A 21,107-nucleotide genomic window follows, 5' to 3' on the forward strand; every position below is an offset into this window, starting at 1 on the left:
GATATTTTCTGGTACTGCACAATGGAAACTATGAAAATAGGTTGAAAATTTTGCTGCAATCGCGAAACATCTTTGCAACAATTGTAGCTATATTATATATGGAGGCAAGCCTTTTAGAGTAACAGCTGGCATCGGGCAATTTTGTCCTATTTCTCCGTTTGAGTCTCAGAAGCATGAAAATGTAGGATCTGATGGTTATTTTAAAGCAAAACTGTTTTACTGTCAGTTATATTGCAGAATTTACAGTTATTGGTTTTGTCTTAAGGTGGCCGAACACAGTTTTCGCGCGAGCTTTTGCTGATGCAATTGAGCGCGCGCACAAGGATTGCAAAGAGCGATCATTTTATTTACTCAACACCCACACTATCTGTGCTATTTTTCTCTATTATTGAACGCAGTGTATTGATGGCTTTAGTCTTTTATTACAAAGATATGTTAGAAAAGGTAACGACGCAAAGAAACCAGCAATTCTCAGCTTTCTCTTTGTTACCAAAAGAACCCAGTTAAATGCAGCGCATGTGCAGTTCCTCGAAAAATTGAGACCGATTGCTTTTGCAGAAACTTGCGGATTTCTGACGATCCAGTTGTTAGAATTTCAAGAAATTTGGCAAAAAAATAGTTCAGAAACCACATGAATGATCTATCGCAAAAAATCTGAATTTTGACATAGGGAACTTTTAATAATACAGAACATGCGGTGAAAACGATTTACGGCGGCGAATTACAAAAATTGCCTATGTCAAAACTTTATTAGAACAGTGTTGACAGAAGGGATTTAATGTCAATTCATAGTGGGCAAAAGATGAAAAAAATCTAATGACTGGATTTTTTTTAAGTAAACAAAAACCATTTTTTAAGCCTTGTTTTTAACCAGCCCCGTTGCCATGGCAATAGCACACACCTTAACCAAAATGCGAGAATAAACTTTTCTGTGGTTAACCTTGACTCTTGCAAAAAACGAGCGCCAAAGCATAAATACCTTAAAAGTAATGGTGAATTAGGCATAGGCTCTTGAAAACTGTGTTCGGCCACCTTAAAGTAGTGTTTGTAAACTGGAGATTGCTTATATATTGTTAAAAATTTTCAGCCAAATACTTCAGAAATGACATAATTGCAGTGTAGATTACAATAGGTACTCTTACTATAATCAAAACCACAGTGAAAGTTTGGTTTTACCAATAATTGCATTTTCTAAGACTGTTGTCTGGAAAAATATAGTAGTTACCCTATTGTACAAGATATAATTTCTGAATGGAATATTAAACTTAGAAATGGGTAATAACGCAAAGTATTGCATTTTTTCTTTACTTTAAAATATTATTTTTTACATTTAATATAACAAAATATCAAATATTGATAGTTTCTTTTCTAGTTTGTCTATACTAGGGTACGATATCAATGTTATGAACATAAATTAAAATAATATTATACAAAACAATTTTGCGATATATAAACAATAGCCTCCATTTGGTGCAAAAATATGCTTGGATATTTTTCTGTGGACAGTTTTTGTTTCAAGAAGCAAACAGTCTCCAAGAGCGAAGCTTGATGAAAACTGTGAGCTTTGAAGAACAGGTGATGTTCAAGGACAAAACACTCTGGCAGAGCATATTTTTAAAGTCAAATGGAGGCTATTGTGTTTATTAACCTTCAAATATGTATCACAATCTGCAGGATCTTTTGAAAATAAGGGACAATCACTTGCCTTATGGATATTCCCCTCTTTTAGCTGGGGTATATGTTCACTGACCTGATGCATTGAGACCAATATTAGCATGCGAGTGTAAATATTTGGTGGATTATAATCAAAGTTATATATTGCCTGAATATTCGGTTGTATTTTTTATGCTGCTTGTATGGCAAATTTTACTTCTCATGAACTTAGTAACTTGGTTTATTACGATAGAAAATGAAGACTTGGACATTGTGTTTCAATAATTTTATTATATTTGTTACACGGCCATTGTCAAATGAAGCCCGAGACCCTTTCAACAAAGGCGTGCCCTGGGTGCTTGTGCCACCATTTTGAAAAAAATGCTGAGGACAACATGTTAAAGAGGCTAGCTCAATCACTCTCAATACAGGTATTTCTATTGATGGCTTGAGGTGAAGAAAGATTTTCACAACTTGAAACACTGTCTGATCCAAAGAGTTCAAATTTAATGGCTACTTTTAATTAGCAAATCTTAGGATCATTTTGTACAGATCCTCTTGCATTCCTGTCCTCGGGTACTGACCTGTTGATTCAGTTTTGACAGGAAGACATGTCCATAAGTTAAGATGTTATAATAATTATTATTCTTCAAATCTTCTTCTTTGCAATGAGCAATGTACGTATCAGAATTCACTTGTTGATGTTAAATATAAAAGCGGTTATGAAAACAAAAATTGTGAAGAGAGAAGGGTATCTCTGAGTGAGATAGAAATGAAATCTTTCATGTTGAGAACATGAGGCCATTCCCAGTAGGCCAAGGAAAGCAGAGGACGTCTTTACATAGTACGTAGGTGAGATGATTGACTGACTCCCCAGAAAATAATGCAGTGAGGTTGGAAAAACTTAAACACATCTGCCAGTATTGATCATCAGTTTGTGTCTGAGGTCAGGACAGGTCTGTAGGGATATTTATGGACACAGATGTGCTTGGTTGTCTGTGCAAGCCTTTCTTGGACAGTTTCTGTTACTGGCATCTCTAAAGTAATCTCTTTAAAAACTTCACTTACGGAAACCTGTAATCAAATGAGACACAACACTCAGCTTAGTAAAAGCTTTGTTCCTACATTGCTATCAAAGAAAAAACAATATAACATTTGACCTGAGTCACAAAAGACCTAAATGATTTGCATTTTCTTTGGTTTTGCACTACTACCCTAAGTGATTGGCTTAAACTACTCGCACTACTTTCTCAACCAATCAGAAGAAAAGCCAAAACCAATCATGACTGGTTTGCACATTTTCTTCCCATGCTTTGTGTCAACCACATGTATTTGCTTTGAGTTTTGATTCTTTTGGTTCACTGGATTGTCTGTGTCCTTACATTGTGTTTACTTCGGTTTGGGTTTTAGGTCAATTGATTGAAAACTGCTCAAATCTTGTGTTGATTCAGAGGTTTCCAGTTGTCTGAGACAAGTAGATTTTCCTGCTAGCCAAGTAACTTTTCATTCTCACTTGCCTGATGTCTGCCAACTAAATCAAAAGAAAGTTAGCCTCTTCCAGGCGTTCAGTTAGTTGGAGCACAGCACAGCATGCGAAAAAATAAAAAAAGTGCTTTAATTTTTTATTTTTTCATGGGCTGTTTTTGGCACTGACCACAACTAACTGAACGCCTGGAAGAGGCTAAGTTAACTAGGTCTTGCCCAAGAACAAAATTTGAAAGCTGCTGATCCAAAGGGCAGCCGGAATTCAAGTTTATTTTCTCAAGCCCTGTGATTGGTTAATAGTCTTGGCTTTAGTACACAGTGTAGAGACCTAGCCAGGATATTCATAAGCTACCGATTCCATGGCAAAACAAAAACAGCATGTTTGCTATATTAGTTAAACTACTTTCATCTAATTAATTACACAGTGTTTTCTTATCCTTATACCTAACTAAAGACAGACCTTTGCAAATAAAGGCAATGATCCCAAAAATGTAATTTGGACAGTCCTTCTATAATATCTAATCACAGACATCAACCTCATTCCCAGGGTCTCTCATCTTTCTGCCTGAAGACCTGCCAGATCCTGGGAATGAGGTTGTCACCGATGTGGCAAAAATGGGACTTTGAAATCAAACCTCAGTAAATCCTAGTATGTGGAAAAGTGTTAAACTTGGTTTGTTGTCGCAACCAATCTTTGCTACATATTTTTGTACGCCCAAGTTGGTGACACCTAGGATCCAGAAAAGAGGAAATAGACATTATGTTATATAATTAATAACTGTCTACCTTGGGGAGGTACGGTGGCCTAATGGTTAGTGCTCCGGACTCCAGATGGAGTTAGAGCCCTGGCCATCCATGGGGTCCTTGCATTGTGCTCTTGGGCAAGACACGTAATTCTGACCACAGTGCCTCTCTCCTCCCAGGTGCACAAATGGGTACTGGAGGAGGAGTTACCCTGTGATAGACTAGCATCTCTTCCAAGCAGGAGTTGAAATACTCCTAGTTGCTTAATGCTATAGACAACAGTATAAACTCTGGCAGTATGAGCTACTGGCCCAATGCAGACTTTACATTTAAGTGGACCGGTTAAGAAGGGTGTTGAAGTCAGTTCACGAATGGTGTGAGCCAGCCATATCAGTGAAATTTAGGGAAACTGTTTAAACTGTGTTAGACAAGTAGAGGTTGAATTGTCAAGTGAAGATTAAAACTGTTTTTGCAAAGCATTTTTAGGCTCTTTAAAGGGTCACTAACAATAATATTATGCTTAACTTAAGCATGGTTTTTTTGTCATACCATAATTCATCATGGTCAGTAAAGCTTCTCTTCCGAGGCCACACCTTCTACAAGATGGCTCTGTTAAGGGATAAGGTAAATTTGGGTTATACTAATCACATTAGTATTGAAAATGGAGTGATTGACATTTGCACAGTAAACAAGTGCAGTTTTTGGGATGGAATCGAATTTCAAATAAAGCTGTCTCAGCTTCTGGACAGGTATTCTCTTTGACTGCCATTACTTGTGAGGAGGAGCATTACCTGATGATCCAAGTAACAGCTGCCAAAGAGACTACCACTAGGTTTCTCATGGTGTTATGTTGCATACAGCGTAATGTAAATGATAAAGACAGTGGGAGTGACAGAAAGTAGATACAGATATCTTATTTGACCTAAATTAAATTCAACCTCTGCAAAACCAACAGTTTTAAGAGTTAAAATCCTAGATTTTGTGAGCTGCAGTCAGAAAAAAAATTAATTAAAAAAAAGTACCAAAAAGAAGACCCAGGAGAAAATTTGGCTAGTTAAAATATAATTTGTTGTGTTGACCAGTAAAATCAGACATATTATTATCCAACAGGCTAGTGAGTCAAAATGTTTGCCTTAATGCAGTGCACTGAGTTGAATTCAAAACGATCAGTTTTTCTCGATTATTTGTACCTGCTATCATGATTTCAATCTCTGCAGTATCCTGCTGACAGTCATCAAAGAACAAATTGACATCACCTGCCATGCATTCTTCAAATAAAAATAGAATTGCATACATTAAGTTTATTTATATTAACCCCTTGCAGTGCCTGGCCATTGTGCACGCTGTGTGCCAAACCATTTTCACTGAAAATGGTTTCCTAGTAAAAACCTTCATATGCCATATTAAGATTTTTCACATAAAAAATTTGGACAGGTAAACATTTTCCATGAGGCCATAAAAGTGTCTCTTCAATGCAGTTAATTTCACTGAGGTTGATATAATTTGATATCCATATGATGCCACAGCAATGGGACGCAGAAGTCTGTCAAGAAACCTCCCACGAGTCTCAGATGCTGATAACAGTTGTTTCCAGTGTGCCAGGAGTTTGATTAAATCCCTTAAAATTCTGACCTACCCAGTATGTCACATAAGTACTTAAAGGCACCTGAGGGACAAAAATTATGACAAACTGAGTATGTCATGTAGGCAACACTCAAGGGGTTCAACTGTGTTTCTAATACATTAATTAAATACCAGGCACCCTTATAGAGTTTTTATGATCATAATGATCGTTGATTGAAATCGTTAAGATTATAATGATTGTTGATTGAAAGTTCACAAACCTATTTCTGCCATCTCAGTCTGCAGCCATTTGTTTTTGTCCAAAATGATAAACGTACACTCTGGAAAACAAGGGCGTGAGGAAACAATTCACATTGGACTGGATCAGGTTAGATGGAAGGAGATTATTTTAGGATTAGCATAAGGATAAATATCAAGTCCCTTGTCACTCTTGTAAGCCACCACACCTAATGGAGCTCTCTTGATCTTTAGCCTTTAATACCAGTCGAATCTCTCTACAATAGCCACCTTGGGGACTGATGAAAGTGGCCGCTATAGAGAGGTGGCTGTTATGGGGAGGTAGGGGTGTAAACATGACACTTGTTTTTTCCAGGGTACAACATTTTATATTTTATAAAAAAATGCTTACTGTAGCATAGAAGTACCTAACACAATCAAAATATATCAATAAAAAAAGAAACCAAACAGAAACAGAGTTGCCAACCATGAGCTGTACGGATCAAGTTTTGTGACCTTCTACAATATAACATAGGGTTTGGTAAACACCATTTGTCAGTAATTGTTGACTGGCCGTCGTGGAGAGGTTGTTTTGGTAGTTTAATGGTACGTTCCTTTGTGGTGATCTGGATCAGGATCAGTAATCCAAGATCTGTCTGGATCACGGTGCATCAAAGGAACCGATGAATCCACTCTGGTCATGGATTCATTGGTTCCTTTGATGCACCATGATCTAGACAGATCTTCACTAGATCACTGATCGTAATCCAGATCACCCCAAAGGAACGCACCCTTAAACCTGCTTTAGTGACTGCTGCCGTTGTGGAGAGGTTAAAAGAAGAGTGAATTCTGTATGGACTGTCTGCCAGGATGAAAAAAGTGGCTGTTATAGAAAGGTGGCCATTATATTATAGTGGAGGTTCGACTGTACCAGGTATGTCACCACTCAGATGGCTGACCAAGCTTGAAGTCAAAAGCTACAAGTGGTGGCCTATTTTTATCAGGGTAGTAGTTACTGTTGGTAGATCCAGGGCAAATGTGAAAATCATGTTTCCTATGGAGAAAAAAGGCATGCATGGGCAGTTTTTGCCTGTGCTTGAGTGCTCACTTACTTGAAGAAACCCTGGGGGATGATAAGGGCTACCTAAAGTCTAAGTATTTGAAAATGGGTTACATTTGCATTATTTAATTATTAGTTTCCGGTTAGGTTACAGAATAGATCATGTTTCGTTTTAGCCTTGAGAAGTTTTGGGCAGTGTTACTTTCCCCATCTGGCCCTGTGCAGCTCATATGACAGTCAGAAATACAACTTGGTTCTGGTCATGGTTCAAATCCCACGGAGGTCATATTAAGATAACTAACTATTAATAGCAGTTTCTCAACTTCCCCTTAAAAATATCATATCTATCAAATCATCGGATCCAGCCTGATTTTTGGCATCTCCAAAAGTATAAAAAAGTTCGGAAATATCTTTTAAGACAATAAAAGTTACTATTTTCATCGTGGAACCAGCTTTGTTGCATTTCATATTCTTGGTCCAGTGTAAGTCTTTCAGATGCTGTTTGTTCCAGCAGTTCAGGTGACTGCATCCAGTCATGATATCTAAAGACATTATACATGTTCAAAATGGTAAATATTATACAAATGTATGCTTTGTTCCTGACCATTAAAATTATGCATGCAAGCTTCTGAGGGGAGGTGGGTGGGGGTGGAAGGTAATTCTGAGGGCAAATTTTTGAACCTGAGCTTATTTATTTATAGAATTTCAAGATTTGTACGTAGAGGTTATATTAAATACCCATAGGACATATTAAATAGTACTATATTTAATAACTAATAATTTAAACGGTTGTGTTCCTGAAACTCTGTAGAAAAGCAAGAAAAGTGTTTTTTTTAATTATTTTCTGGATTAATAACTACTGTTTTGTAGCTTACAATTATGCTTTTAATATTAAATCGCTTATCAATTATTAGACTTTAAGCTTAAATTATTCCATTTCACAGAGAAATCTGGAAATTAGTTTCTTCTTTTCTTCTTTTTCTCGTACTCTCAAGTAAAATTTTAAATTTTGTGTATAGTAGGTCCACATCAACACTTCGGCTGCCTACCCGCTTTCAACCTTCTTATCAAATAAAGTTTACCTTACCTTACCTCACCTTACCCTTACCTTGGTACGTGTTCTTTCTTGTAGGGAACTAAAACAATCCTTTCTCCTGCTAATACTGTTTCACTGTTTACTTTCATATCTGACTGTGACCACAACACGTACGCTTACATGAAGTACAGTAAATACCTCAGCGGTCGTACTTAGTCGCGCCCAGTCTCCATTCCTTCAGTCAAAGTCACGCACCGGAAGTATGTCTTGTGACTAGTGTCGTAACCTCTAAGTCGTAACCTCACAAGCGGCCAAACAACTTTACCACTCGCCTTTTTAGCAAATATTTTTTTTCAAGTGAACATGGTTGCTGTCACCGAAACAGGTTCTCTCTACTCTTCTCCAGTGAGTATATCGACTTAGTGAATTATTAGATAGGCGAAACATTCCCTCGTTCCCGGATTGGTTCGATGTTCTCAAGAGACGTTCCTTGTCTTGTTCGTCCTAATTTGCTAAGGAAATGACATGCTATCTTAAAGAAATGTTTCGTTTTCAATTTAAAACTTCTTCAGTTCAGTAGATCCTTTATCACACCCGGTTTTAAATGAAAACGCAAACGAAAATTTAATATGAACGGGCTGAGATCAAGCTATAAAATCTTTTCCACGCGTTACGCCTTCGAGAAAGGCCGCTATAAAACTTCTCCACAGGAGCAGAATAGTATATGTTTCATGTAAACGTATTGATCAATCGTTTTATTTTCTCCTGTCTCAAATCAGGTTGCTTTCATATATGTTTTCAATCTGATTATTGGCGTTGGAGCCCTGACTATGCCCAAGGCTTTTTCAAATGCCGGTTGGATGGTTGCAATTGTCCTCACTGGGGTTTTGTGTTTCATGAGGTTAGTTCGTGATCGTGGACCAGCAGTGTTTTTAACAGTGTTTTTGGCGTTCTTCTACTCTATACGAATGCCCTTCTACTTAGTAGGTGTCCCCAATTAGTAGAGGGTTTGACTCTCGGCTATTTTTAACCACGTTAATAAAGTTGTTGCTGTTGGTGTTGTATACCCTCAAACAGACAAGGATACTTATTGTCTATCGTTAACAACAATCAATATACAGTGGCGGATCAATACCTTGAGCTATGGGGAGGGCCCGGTTTTGTTTTGATTGCCCCGCTGGCTATTTTTCCTTCTGTGATTTTTTCTTTTTTCACCCAAAGTAAGGTGCCCGGGCCCCTCCCCTAGATCCGCCACTGAGATCATATGACGCTCATGTGTTTGATAATAGGTTTTTTCACCATAAACTTTCCCACATAAGAACATTGGTATTATCTAACATACAGTACATTAGTATAAATCTACTAGACAGTGTTCTATCAGGAATGCCATTCTCTGATTGGTTACGTTACTCACTATCTATTCTGCTGTAGATAGTGAGTAGCGTAGCAGTGTGCAGTTGTGAACAAAATGACCGCTGCTTCTTTGCATTTTCAAGGTGTCTGTGAAGAGGATTTAGATAAAGTTTTGAACCACTAGTAGATTTATACTAAAACAATAAGATTATTTACTCTGGATTTCTATGTATGATAGTTGACAGGCAACCCTAAAACACAGAATATGAAAACCAGAAACCGGAATCCAGAATTAATGGAACTGAGAATTACAGCAGAAATAATTGACCACTTCAATAATGTCCAGTAGATAAATTTTGAGGAGAAAATGTTGTTTTTGTCTTTTTTTGCTCTCAGCTTGAACTATAAACTCTAATTGTAAAAAAAAAAACATGGCTAGTTTCAAACAACCTTAAGCTACATGTATGCATCTCGCCCAGTTGTTCAAAAAAAGTGGATCCACTAGCATAGCTGGTTAACCACTATTCAATTAGGTTTAGTTTGTTTTCGGGTGGATAAATTTACCCATACTTTAAAGTGGTACTATGATCAAATTTTTACCCCTTGATTTTTTAGGTGTATCACATAGAATTCCATGAAAGAATAAAAATGCTGCTTACCGTTTTCAAATATCTGCATTAGTTCTGGAGATATTTAAGTTTCAAAAATGCGTAAAATATGCTAATGACATGACTGATGACGTCATACACTCAACCCAATATTATATTATGTATATAAAGAGAGATATCTTGGTCAATTTGCAGCAGAATCCACTGAAACTTGGTAGGCTAATAGTTCTACAGGAAACACACCTATGACTGTAAAAAAATTATGTTCCCATAGCAACTCACTCTTTTCCAGTCCCCACTCACTTGATTTCAATATGTTAGTGATTTTCAGCTTGAAAAACATTAAACAAGGCCACAAACTCGAGCTAACATATTTATATGCTTGCTGGATCGTGCGTATGAGACACCATTAGCAAATATCAAAATAGATTGTTAAAGGTGGCCAGAAAAGCTGTTAATATTGGGTAGGTCTGGAACCCAGTATGTTGCCATGGTAACAAAACTGTTAAGCTCGTTGTGGAGCACATTTAGTAGAGTCTTATTGCAAAGAATCAAACATTTCTGATACAAATTGGCTGAGATATCTTTCTTCATCATATTTGATTAAAATTTGGTTGAGTGTATGGCGTCATCGTTTGGCTAATTTAAACACTTGAATATCTCAGGAACGAAAAGAGATATTTGAAAATAGTAAATGGCATTTTTCTTCTCATACAGACTACTTGTTTATGTTTTAAAATGGCTTAGGTAGGAGAGATGCGATTTTCATCATAGTACCACTTTAAGTTACTGGACATCGCTGAAGTGATTTTTTTTCTGTCTTCATTCTCAATTTAAGTTATTCTGATTTCTGAATTCTGGAAAAATTCTGGTTTCCAGTTTCCGGTTTCCGGTTTTTGGATTCCATGTTTTAGGGTTGCCCATAATTGACCCAGGCTGTGCCCTCGATCATCCGCATGCTGATCTTGAAACTGAAAATTATTCTAATTTTAGGCTTAAAAATACACCAAAATGTAGGTTTGATTTGGTCTCAGATTTGACTCAGCTAACCGGTAACATCAACCCCAGGGGTGCTTATCGAAAAAATTTTGAAAAGAACCCCTAAGAGGTACCAAGGTCCTGTTTTGTGGGAGTGGCTTGAAATTTTTTTCACACTAAAGAGGTATCAATTCAAAAACAACACATTAACTGAATCTTTGTTTTTTTTATTAGTGAGCTTTGAATTCCTAGCGTAAATGAAACAAAATTATAAATCAATTGATTGTCAAATATCTCCGATCATATTTTTTCGGCTCAATACCCTAAAAGGTACAGTGAGGCTCCCACCATGGACCTTTTGAGGCTGAACACCCAAAGAGGTGCCAAAACTGCTTTTTTCAACCCATAGGTAGGAGGGGTACTGCCTTCTTTTTCATATAGGAGTCCCCCTCCCAGGAGTCGACATCCCTTGCAGGTATCCAACATTTATACTTGTCTTCCATCTGCTTTATTTGGTTTCCACAATTTCTTCAAGTTTAAAATGTTTTGAGAAATATTATAATAAATAAATACAATCAGACAACTGAAAGATATAATAATATTCCTCAGGAGTATCGTATAGATATAGCGCAGCGTAGCAACTGATGATCAATCATTGAACAATAATAAAATTATATGTTGCAGTTTTATAACAGCCACATATATGGTGGAAGCAATGGCTGCCGCTAATGCCACATTGAGACTAAGAAAAGTGGAAAAGAGCCTGTCAGTAAGCATAATATCATTTTAATTTAGCTATAATTTATTTGAGATACAGTTGAACCCTGGGAGCATTCCCATTTGAAAAGTTTGGGGATGCTTGTCGGAAAATTTGAATTGAATCTTATATTCCATGTGACATTTATGACATACAAGACAGCATAAAATATTATTGCAGGTTTAATTATATAGCAGTCAGTTAATCCAGTATTGTCAGCACAGCTATTATCCTTTAATTTCTGAAAACTGTCCAATTTGGGATTTAATTTGGACAGTTTTCAAAAGGACTTTGAGTAAAAACGCAGAAACTGTCCAATTTGGGAAAAAATAGGACAGTTTGTCTCAGTCAATGAAATTAAGCTATTAACCTTCCAAAGATTATTGAAGGCCACATGAAACCTTCCAAAGATTTCCGAAGATCACCTGAACACTGCCGCAGATTTCCAAAGATCAACCAAACAATTCCAAAGACTTCTGATGATCACCCGAACACTTACAAAGATTTCCAAATATCACCCGAACATCTCCGGAGATTTCCAAAGATCACTTGAGTACATCCGAAGATCACCCAAACACTTGCGAAGATTTCCGAAGATCACCCGAAGATTTCCCAAGATCACCCAGACACTTCCCAGGATTTCCGAAGACTTGTGACGATCTCCGGCGATCTCTGAAGATCACCGGATATTTTTGAAGCTTTCCCAAGTTTCGGAAGATTGAGGGCCTAGTCTGTTTTTCTTCAGAGACAGTTACTGTAGTTTTCCTTGCAAAGCTGTATTGCCTCACGAGCTATATAATTAATAAGTAACAGGACTACATGCTTGTCCACTTTGGAAATAATTGGATTCGAAAAAATTCCTCTGACAGCCAAATTGGACTTGGCCTGTGGCCTGGTCCAATTTTGGCTGTCCTTGGAATTTTTTTCATCCAATTATTTCCAAATTGGACAGCGTGTAGTCCTATTACATATACAAACCAGGTTATCCTGAGTGGGCATCAGTACAACATCATAGCCCTAGTCAAAAATGCCCACATTTCTGGTGCACTCATTTGGTGATATCCAAAGTTGACCAATGAGGGCACTATCCTGATTGTCACAAATTTTGTTTTCTTTCTCTAGATACGTCCTTCTGATTTAAGTGCCTCTGGCGTCACTTCTGGAGCAAATATATCTCCTGATGAATCACTTTCCTCTGACGAAGATGAACCCCTGCTTATAAGTAAGTAATTATGTAAAACCAAAATCTGTAGAACAATAATAATTTATTATTATTGTGAAGTGTTACATTATATCTTACTCTTCTTGAACATCTAAGCCAGACAGTATTGTAATTTGATTGTTTGTTGTCTGGCAGATGCAGATAGTGCAGTACAAAGATATGACCTCTATGATATATCCAAGCGAGTAGAAATGGTGGGTATTGTATACTGTGTTCTGTCTGTGGTTTCGTGTTGCTTGTGCATGTAATACATAGCAATAAATTATTAATTTTAATTAACTGAGAAAATTTATAACCAATGATAATGACATGACTTCACAAGATGTTTTCTAACAGTCATTGTATTATTTTCTTAACAGGGTCAAATGGCTAATATGTTTTTCAGTAAATGTAAGTTATCAAATATGGTAATTTAATCAGTGATCAGGTCATTCTTTGTTTTGTTTTGTTTTGTTTTGTTCTCTTGGAAAAATGAGAGAATATGGGAATAGGGTTGTCACACATTGACACAGTGTGGTCACACAAGAAATGGGTGTGGTTTTCTTGGGCAGCCGGTAAAACAAGAAGAAGCAAATATGGAGCGCAGAGAAACATGTGAATATGACTGCAGGTTATCAGTGGTATAGAAAGAACTTCCGAACATAAACCCGTAAATCACTGGCTTTTTCTTGCGCACTGGCTTTTTCTTCTCTTCAAGCTTAATTCATCTCTTCTTTATATCTCGTAAATGTAGTTGGAGTACGACTGTTCTACATCTGTACTGCTCTCTACCTGTATGGTGACTTGGCAATTTATGCAGCTGCTGTTCCAAAGTCCCTCACACAAGTTGCATGGTAAGATTATAGTACTTTAAAACATCTAGGGTTCCTGTTGATCACTTGTTTCTTTTATTTTATGGGTCAGACAGTAGTAACCCTCCAACTGTCCTCACGTTTCTCTCTTCGCCGAGAACTGCAAAATGGCAGAGGAAACCTTTGCCTATATGGCTGGCAGGATTTTGCAAGCAAATGAGCGTAGCTTTTGTTTAGGCTACAAAGCCCACAAAGGAGAAACAACAGGGGGATCTTTGCCCCCCTTTTCCTCATGGCTTTACATATTACCTCAGTCATTAGAGGCTCTGCCACCAAAACAAAGCACTTGTACATGAAACCCCGCCAGCTGGTAACTTGCAATGGTCTGCCACCCTATCAAAGGGAAGTAGCAATACAAGCTAGTCATTGTATAGGCCATCCATAACACTTGTCAGCAACCCTTAAGGCTTACGTATTTATTTATTTTTTCTTAGTGGATCTTTGAGTGGAAATGATTCTTCCAGTTCCTTCGATACCACTGAACCCTGTTGGAACTCTCTTACTCAAATCAGTGTCTACAGAATCTTTCTGGTAAGTGTTTTGGTTCTCCAAAAGAGATCCAAGATCGTTCATATGGAAATCTTTGATTCTTGTCAAATCAGAGGATCTTGGCAGATGTCTTGTTGCTTAACAACCAGCCGTTTCCCTCAGGGATGTTGCTACGTCACATGACGTATCCTGTTGACGTCAATATGACGTAAAGCTTTAGGAGAGCTTGTGTTGTTTTTCATTAAACAGTAAGTTGTTAATCAGAAACTCCTCAGGGACTCCTCAGGCACATAATACGCTCTAGTTCAGTCTCCGCTGAGAAAGATCACATTATGCCGTACGACCTCGCATTCATTTTGTTTCCCCAAAACAGATGGTGTAGAATCTGTTTTCTATCATGTACTAAAGGTGGCTCCCGTAATATGTGCTGAACAAATTTTCTCTTCTTTTTCCAGGCAATTTTCACAGTCACACTGGGACCTTTTACTTTTTTCAATGTACAGAAGACGAAATACTTGCAGATGTTTACTACGGCTATGAGATGGATAGGTGAGGAGCAGGTTAAACTGCAAGTAGTGTCGCTTCATTTTCTTCGGGTTAGTAAGTGCTTAGATCACCTCGCACAAGGAGACGAGAAGCGCGGATGGCAAAAAAAACACTTGTTTGCTGTATAGTATGACACATCAGAGTCTTTCTGTCCTCCATTACGCCTTTTTTTGTAAACCAATCACAACTAATGCAGATGACACAGTGAGCCAATCAGAACTCGAATCAACTACAAGCCACGAGTAAGACGTGGGTGCCAAGCGCGGGAAAACGCATTTAAGTCAAGTAATGATTGGTTAAAAGGTTAGCTCCTGATTGGTTGACAGAACAGCTTGTTCCCTTTGATTTATTCCAGGTTAGTGCGCATTCCACTAATTGAAACAGTTACAGAGGTCAGAAACCGCAAAACCAAAGCAAACACTGACAATAACTTTCGACAGTGAATAAAAAAATTCTTAGAACCAATCAGAGCAAACTTGATGCTTTTTCAGCCAATTAGGAGCGACCTCGTGACCCTGCTTGCACGCGTTTTCCCGCGCTTTTCACCGGTTGCCAGTTCATGCTTTCATTTCTGATTGGCTAATTTTGTAAATTTTTTTGCGTGTTCTGTGATTGGTCAGATGTGCTTACTTCTGTATTGGTTTTGAAAACCACTCTCGTGCACAGCTGACTCAGACTTAATGCTTTTCACTTCTCTTTTCCACAGCCTTCATGATGATGATTGTGCTTGCTCTGGTGAAGATTGGTAAAGGCAAGGGGAAACACGATACCCCTCCGGCGAACTTCTCAGGGCTTCCCAATCTGTTCGGAGTCTGCGTGTATTCCTACATGTGTCAGCACTCTCTCCCATCCCTTATAACACCGATGAAAAACAAATCACGCATCACGCTTCTCTTTAGCACGGACTTCGCCGTCGTCATGGTCTTCTATGCGCTCTTGTCGTTCACCGCCATCTTTACCTTTCGCGCGGAGGACTTGAAAGACCTATACACGCTCAACTTTTGGGATTCCTCGGGGAAGTTCGTGGGCTATTTCCTGGCGTTGTTTCCGGTTTTTACCCTCAGCACTAACTTTCCCATTATATCAATAACCCTTCGCGACAATCTAAAAAACCTTTTTCACCGTGAAGGTCGACCTTACCCTTGGGTAGTGGACAGAATTGCGTTCCCACTGGCGACCATTACCCTACCGATTATCGTGGCTTTTATCACGCAAAACTTGGAAATTCTTGTAGGGGTGACGGGCTCGTATGCTGGAGCCGGGGTGCAGTATATAATCCCCGCCTGCCTGGCGTTCTATGGCAAGAAACATGTTATGACGATGACCGGTTGTTATGACAACAAGCATAGGTCACCATTTGGACGCCTTCTATGGATCCTTTTTGTGGTTGGCTGGGCGTTTGTGTGTATAGCCTTTGTGACTGCAAATCACATCATCACTAAAAAATAAATGACGGGACATTTGAGATATAATATGGTTGGGATAAATGTATATTTTTTTTAAAGAGTTGAATTTGTGATGGATAGGACAGTCAGCTAGTTTGAGAATACTGCAATACGAAATTTATGAACTGAAGATTGTTCTAGGCCATCAGATTTGGGCACAATAGTCGATAACGACTGAAGTCATTGTTATTTTTTTAAATCGTTTCCCCTCCGCTTTCAACTCACAATACGTTCAATAATATTAAAACAGGGACGTAGCCAATATGAGGCAAACCGAGACACTTGCCTCTGTCATTTCTTTGGTTTCTGTGGTTTCTTCTTTGAAGGGAGAAAGTAAAAAAGCTGCTAAATGCTTATAGGAAGAGATTTTAACCATGAGCATTGCCTCAGTCATAATTTTCTTTCTGGCTGCGGCCCTGTAGACTATTCTTATGCAAGCTTTCTTGTTTCTCCCAAGCCTTCTTGTCACTATAATTTTTATGATATATTTCTATCATTATTTGAACTATTAATATTGTGATTTATTCTTGTGGCAAATACGTTAATTGATAACTGAAATCCGAGAGTCTGAAACAAATGGAGCCAATAAGGGCTAATTAATAATAATTTCACGAGTGGACTGTTTTATTTAATGGAGCACTTCTCCTCCAGGGCGAGCGACCATGTTGAGCCTGACCCCCAAGAGGAACCGATGTGAAAAGATCGAAAATGCTCGTCTTCTCGCCTTGGGATGTAAATCACGCATTTTGCTCTCACTTAGGGTTTTTAGGGCGACACCACTACTTTTAGCTACCGAAGTATCTTGCTTGATGGGGTTGCCCGCGAAGAAGTAATAGAAAACGCTGTCATTTCCGTTTAAATTGGTATCTTTTAGGGGTCAAAAAAAGCTCCAGCCACGCGCAGATCGGTCTCCTTTAAGGTTTTAATTGAAATTAAATTAATTTTAATACATCGAAAATGGCATCTATTGGCTACAAGTACAGGCCGTTGATTTCAAGACGGGCCCAGGCCACTAGCGGTTGAAGTCAGTCTTTAGTTCCGAGTTGGCAATTTCTTTCCTAAGAGCGACTTCCAAGGTCGCGTCTTGAGATTAATAATAAAAGTAATAATTTATATTTATCACGAATTTGTCTCGTGATTAATAATAATAATTTATATTTATCACGGTTTTGTTACGAAGAGGCTATTGGCTCAGTAGGGTAAATGTAGCTTATGATAGATGCGAGCCCTTGAAACATTTCTAGAAGGTCGATAGAGAGGTGGGGTGGCAAGGGTGAGGGTGGAATGCGTGAGAGGATGGGTCACTTAGGTGAATGAAATGCATCTGGCCCCGGTTGTTCGAAGGCTGGATAGCGTTATCCACCGGATAAATCGCTATCCAGTGGATAAGTCCTAACAAAACAAACCACGCTATCCACAGACACTGGATGGTAATTTATCCCGTGGATAGCGTTACTCACCTTTCGAACAACCCGGACCAATAAAGCTAAACCTTACAACACAAGTTCCCATTTGTTTGTAAACCGGAACTAGGTAAAGCTGGCAGACCCGTCTATGAAACAAGTCTCCTCGATTGCAACAAAAATATCGGTTATTAACTTGGTTAATACCCTTTGTCACACTAAAAATATATTACAAACTTGTACGATGACCCTTATCATGCTACAGCTTGTAAAATAGAGAAACAACTCGAGAAATCACATAGTGGATGTATAAAATTCCTAACTCTTTGAGTATTGTATATTACTAGTAACTATAAACACGTTATCCACACGTTTAACGCTAACTTATTAGACTTGCACACAATTGTTCAAAAACCGACCTTGACCCTTTTCAGAATTTTCGTACCAAAAATGTTCCATTAATTCGTTTTTACACTCAGAAATCCTGTCCGCGACAGGTGACCGAGCCAGCGGCAAGCCTTTTGGCGCGTGCTTCTGACTGGGTAATACTAATCGGAAATGCTTCGGGCTGCTTCGGATACTTTACGAGGATTTGTCACGAAAGGTTATTATTCAGCTGTGTTTTCGCATTAAATAAAATAACTTTCGTACATTGACTGTAAAGCCCGGGCCAAACCAGAACGAGAGTTGTCTTAAAAAGTTGAAACTTAAGAGTTAAACGAGAGTCAATAAGTTAGTGGAAACGAGAAAATACTCTCGACGACTCTACGAGAATGCATAAAAAATTGGACAAAACGTAAGCGAGAGTTCAAATTCTTGTTCACTCCCGTTGTTGTTTAGCTTAGGCTTAAAGACAGACTCACTACTTACTCTTATACCTTGTAGTTTCAAACTAAGCAAACCTCTTTGACTCTATGCAAGGCGATGAAGGTATTTCTCGTCACATAAAATCGAGGAAACGTTGCACAAAAACGTCGAATAAATACTGAAATTGTGGTTGCAGTTTAACTGAGCACACTTCTACTTATGCAGCTACTGGTACCTAAATAAATCTTCTTTCACAATCTTCAAAACGGGGATAATGGAAAGAAAAAAACATCATACTCTTAAAAAAGAGAAAACGTGCACAGAGTTTACAGCACGTTTGGCCACCCTGTTGCGGCGTGTTGCGACATGTTGTAACATGTTGGGTGTTGTTGGCTCAAATTCGAAAATGGTCAAATTTTCATGCAACATTAGGATGTTGCATGATGTTGTAGTCGTTTGGCCAGGTTCGAGCAGCAGTGTTGTGCCAGGGCATGCGCGCTAGTTTGATTTTCAATACCCAGCACGTAGCAACACGTCCCAACAGGGTGGCCAAACGCACGCAAATAATGTTGCGATCGTTTCGCCAGAGGTTGCAAATGCTGGACCAACAATGATGGGATATGTTGCGTTGAAATGTTGCGATCGTTTTACCGGGGCTTTACATCCACAATTTCATCACTCAATTACACACATTTCAATAAATGTACAGTTCCCTCATCTTTGCGTGCGTCACTGCTAACTGATTGCAGTTTTCAACTCTCTATTTACCGTCAGTTTTCGCTTGTTTTGAATTATCGTTTTCTTGAACACTTTCTCTCGTTTGTTGAGAATTGTTCTACTCAGAAATATATTGAAAAATTCATGATTTACTACTGTTTTTTCAGGGGTTTCGGGGCCCCGGAAACCCGTGGAAATGAAATGTTTGGCGGTGTTTTCCAAGTGATATCCCGGCACATTTTACAAAATAGACGTTTCTGAAACCTGATTACAATTTCAACTTAATATTTATGCGTCTCCGTTTGCTCCGGGCTATGTACGCCACGCCTAACAGCTGGGCTTCACTTGACAATCTGGAACAGCGTATTCATGAGTCTGTTGCGAAAGAAGAAATAAAAATAAACATAAAGTGGGAAAAAATATTCTCAAACTGAACTTGAAACTGAAAGACTGAAAGCGTTTGAACATAGATCTTGTTAGTTCGTGTAATCACATGATTTCGAGTGTGATGTGGAATGAATAGACGGGAGTAAATTATTTCAAAGGCTAACAAATTTGCACTCGCGTTACATGAAATCTGCATTCCTTTTTAGCCAATCAGAATCCGGTATTTTTTTCAAGTGTATTAAGCATTAAAAATACACAGCGGAAGGTCATTTAAAACGATCAAACAATTTAAGCTCGGGCATTACTGTCAGTGCAGGCTAAAATCACGTAATACTAATTAAAAAATAGCTTACAAAGGTTAATGTACTGTATTATTTCCGTCTCGACTACTGGACAGTAGGTTTCTTTCTCCTATTGCTTGGCCAAATTTTGTTTGAGCCAATTAGAAAATTGATTGAATTACCATTCTGGTATCCTACAGCGTTTAACATTGACAGCTTTGAAAAAAAATGGTTACGATACTGCTAAGCTTTCTGAAACAAAATATCGTAACATTTGTTGAAGAAGATGCTATCTTATGCTCGCAAATCAATGAAAAACAACCCACAACCGAGAATTGTTGGACGGTATTTTATACACGAGTAAAATGCACACTACAATGTGAAAACAATGGAGGACTTACCTTGAGTTCTAAAGTTTTCTCGTAGTTTGGGTTGTTTATAGATTTGACCTTGGAAGGGATGTTATCTGAAGCACTAAATGCAGGATTATTTTATTACAAAGGGTTCGATCACAACAAGAAGTATCATTAGGAAGTATTACAGAAGAGGTGGTTCACCTATAAAACTGGAGTAGTTTCCTAATTAAATGACCAAAAGCAAAATCGCACAAGCCGTGGTAAGCGCGAGAAAACGCGCGAAAGCCAAAGTTACGATTGATATTGGCTTGCTCCTAATTGGTCGAGAAAGAGACATGTCTGCTTTGATTGGTTAGCAAACGCTGCACTACGATGCACGAGTTTTAAAGTAATTTCCAGCTCAGCAAACGCAAAGCAAACAATAATTTGCAAACTGTTGCCTCTGATGCCCCCTCTCAGAATGCGTAGAACAAAACGGATAGCTAGAGCTTTACTTTGGTGTCGAAGAACTCAATTTTGCCGAATTCTTCAGCTACTTAATGACCTCTAGCCTGTTCAATGTGCGGTAAGTTGACCAAGTTTTCGTCTTGTTTTCTCAGTCACGTTGCCAAATTACAAAGCAGTGAGGTCGACAAAACGAAGATATATTATAACGTGTTTACCACACATAAATAACCTTACTTGATACAGATCTAAATAGGAGCAAGTGTTGTTATCATACCTTTCATATTTATGAGCAGCGGCGTTCGGTGGTTTCACCCTAGAGACGTAAAGCAAAATAACTATCTTTATTATCCAACTGCAGCGAATACCGTCCAAATAACAGTACAAATATACAGCGATATTATCCAGTAGAAAACCTGTTTGCCATATTTGTACAGAAGGAAACCTGTTTGCTGTACATGTCGGCGCGCGCACGCAAAACTGTCGCACGCTCCCTCTTTCATCGATAAATTTATTTACTCCAGCAGTTGGATAATAAATCTCTTATTAGATATATTTATTATCCAACTGCAGCGAATACCGTCCAAATAACAGTGTAAATATACAGCGATATTGTACAGTTATTTGTACGGTAGAAAACCTGTTTGCCAGGCAGGTCGGCGCGCGCACGCGAAACTGTCACACT

General features: G+C 38.3%; 3 protein-coding genes across 4 annotated transcripts in view; 1 reads left to right on the plus strand and 2 right to left on the minus strand.

The window, feature by feature from the left end:
* Nucleotides 1-1,924: 1,924 nt before the first annotated feature.
* On the minus strand, nt 1,925-7,944 carry LOC145491267 (N-acetyltransferase 9-like protein). The gene is made up of 7 exons (XM_081470435.1): nt 7,851-7,944; nt 7,175-7,284; nt 5,727-5,786; nt 5,073-5,150; nt 4,432-4,491; nt 3,774-3,868; nt 1,925-2,727 (listed from the first exon to the last, which is right to left on the minus strand). The coding sequence occupies exons 1-7, from the start codon at nt 7,925-7,927 to the stop codon at nt 2,584-2,586; spliced, it is 624 nt and encodes a 207-aa protein (XP_081326561.1). The 5' UTR covers nt 7,928-7,944; the 3' UTR covers nt 1,925-2,583.
* A 180-nt stretch (nt 7,945-8,124) lies between these two features.
* LOC145491248 (putative sodium-coupled neutral amino acid transporter 12) lies at nt 8,125-17,138 on the plus strand. The gene is made up of 10 exons (XM_081470404.1): nt 8,125-8,183; nt 8,558-8,679; nt 11,402-11,486; nt 12,597-12,696; nt 12,832-12,890; nt 13,056-13,086; nt 13,430-13,529; nt 13,982-14,078; nt 14,492-14,585; nt 15,289-17,138. The coding sequence occupies exons 1-10, from the start codon at nt 8,142-8,144 to the stop codon at nt 16,029-16,031; spliced, it is 1,473 nt and encodes a 490-aa protein (XP_081326530.1). The 5' UTR covers nt 8,125-8,141; the 3' UTR covers nt 16,032-17,138.
* Nucleotides 17,139-17,600: 462 nt separating this feature from the next.
* LOC145491245 (uncharacterized) overlaps nt 17,601-21,107 on the minus strand; it is a 15,782-nt gene continuing 12,275 nt past the window's right edge. For both annotated transcript variants that reach the window (XM_081470401.1, XM_081470400.1), the window contains exons 12-14: nt 20,700-20,738; nt 20,024-20,096; nt 17,601-19,329 (exon numbers count right to left, since the gene is read on the minus strand). In XM_081470401.1, coding sequence (XP_081326527.1) covers nt 19,282-19,329; nt 20,024-20,096; nt 20,700-20,738 — 160 coding nt within the window. In that variant the 3' untranslated portion in view covers nt 17,601-19,281. The remainder of the gene's footprint in view (nt 19,330-20,023; nt 20,097-20,699; nt 20,739-21,107) is intronic.

The sequence above is a fragment of the Orbicella franksi genome, chromosome 6 (genome assembly GCF_964199315.1).
Source record: "Orbicella franksi chromosome 6, jaOrbFran1.1, whole genome shotgun sequence".
Taxonomy (NCBI): Eukaryota; Metazoa; Cnidaria; class Anthozoa; order Scleractinia; family Merulinidae; genus Orbicella; species Orbicella franksi.

Coding starts and splice junctions, on each gene's coding strand:
- LOC145491248 (XM_081470404.1), top strand. CDS start 8,142: ATGGTTGCTGTCACCGAAACAGGTTCTCTCTACTCTTCTCCA. Junction 8,184..8,557: donor GTTCTCTCTACTCTTCTCCA/GTGAGTATATCG, acceptor GTCTCAAATCAG/GTTGCTTTCATATATGTTTT. Junction 12,697..12,831: donor AGATGAACCCCTGCTTATAA/GTAAGTAATTAT, acceptor GTTGTCTGGCAG/ATGCAGATAGTGCAGTACAA.
- LOC145491267 (XM_081470435.1), bottom strand. CDS start 7,927: ATGAAAGTAAACAGTGAAACAGTATTAGCAGGAGAAAGGATTGTTTTA. Junction 5,151..5,726: donor GACTGAGATGGCAGAAATAG/GTTTGTGAACTT, acceptor TTTTATTTGAAG/AATGCATGGCAGGTGATGTC. Junction 2,728..3,773: donor ACATACTAGGATTTACTGAG/GTTTGATTTCAA, acceptor ATTTGATTACAG/GTTTCCGTAAGTGAAGTTTT.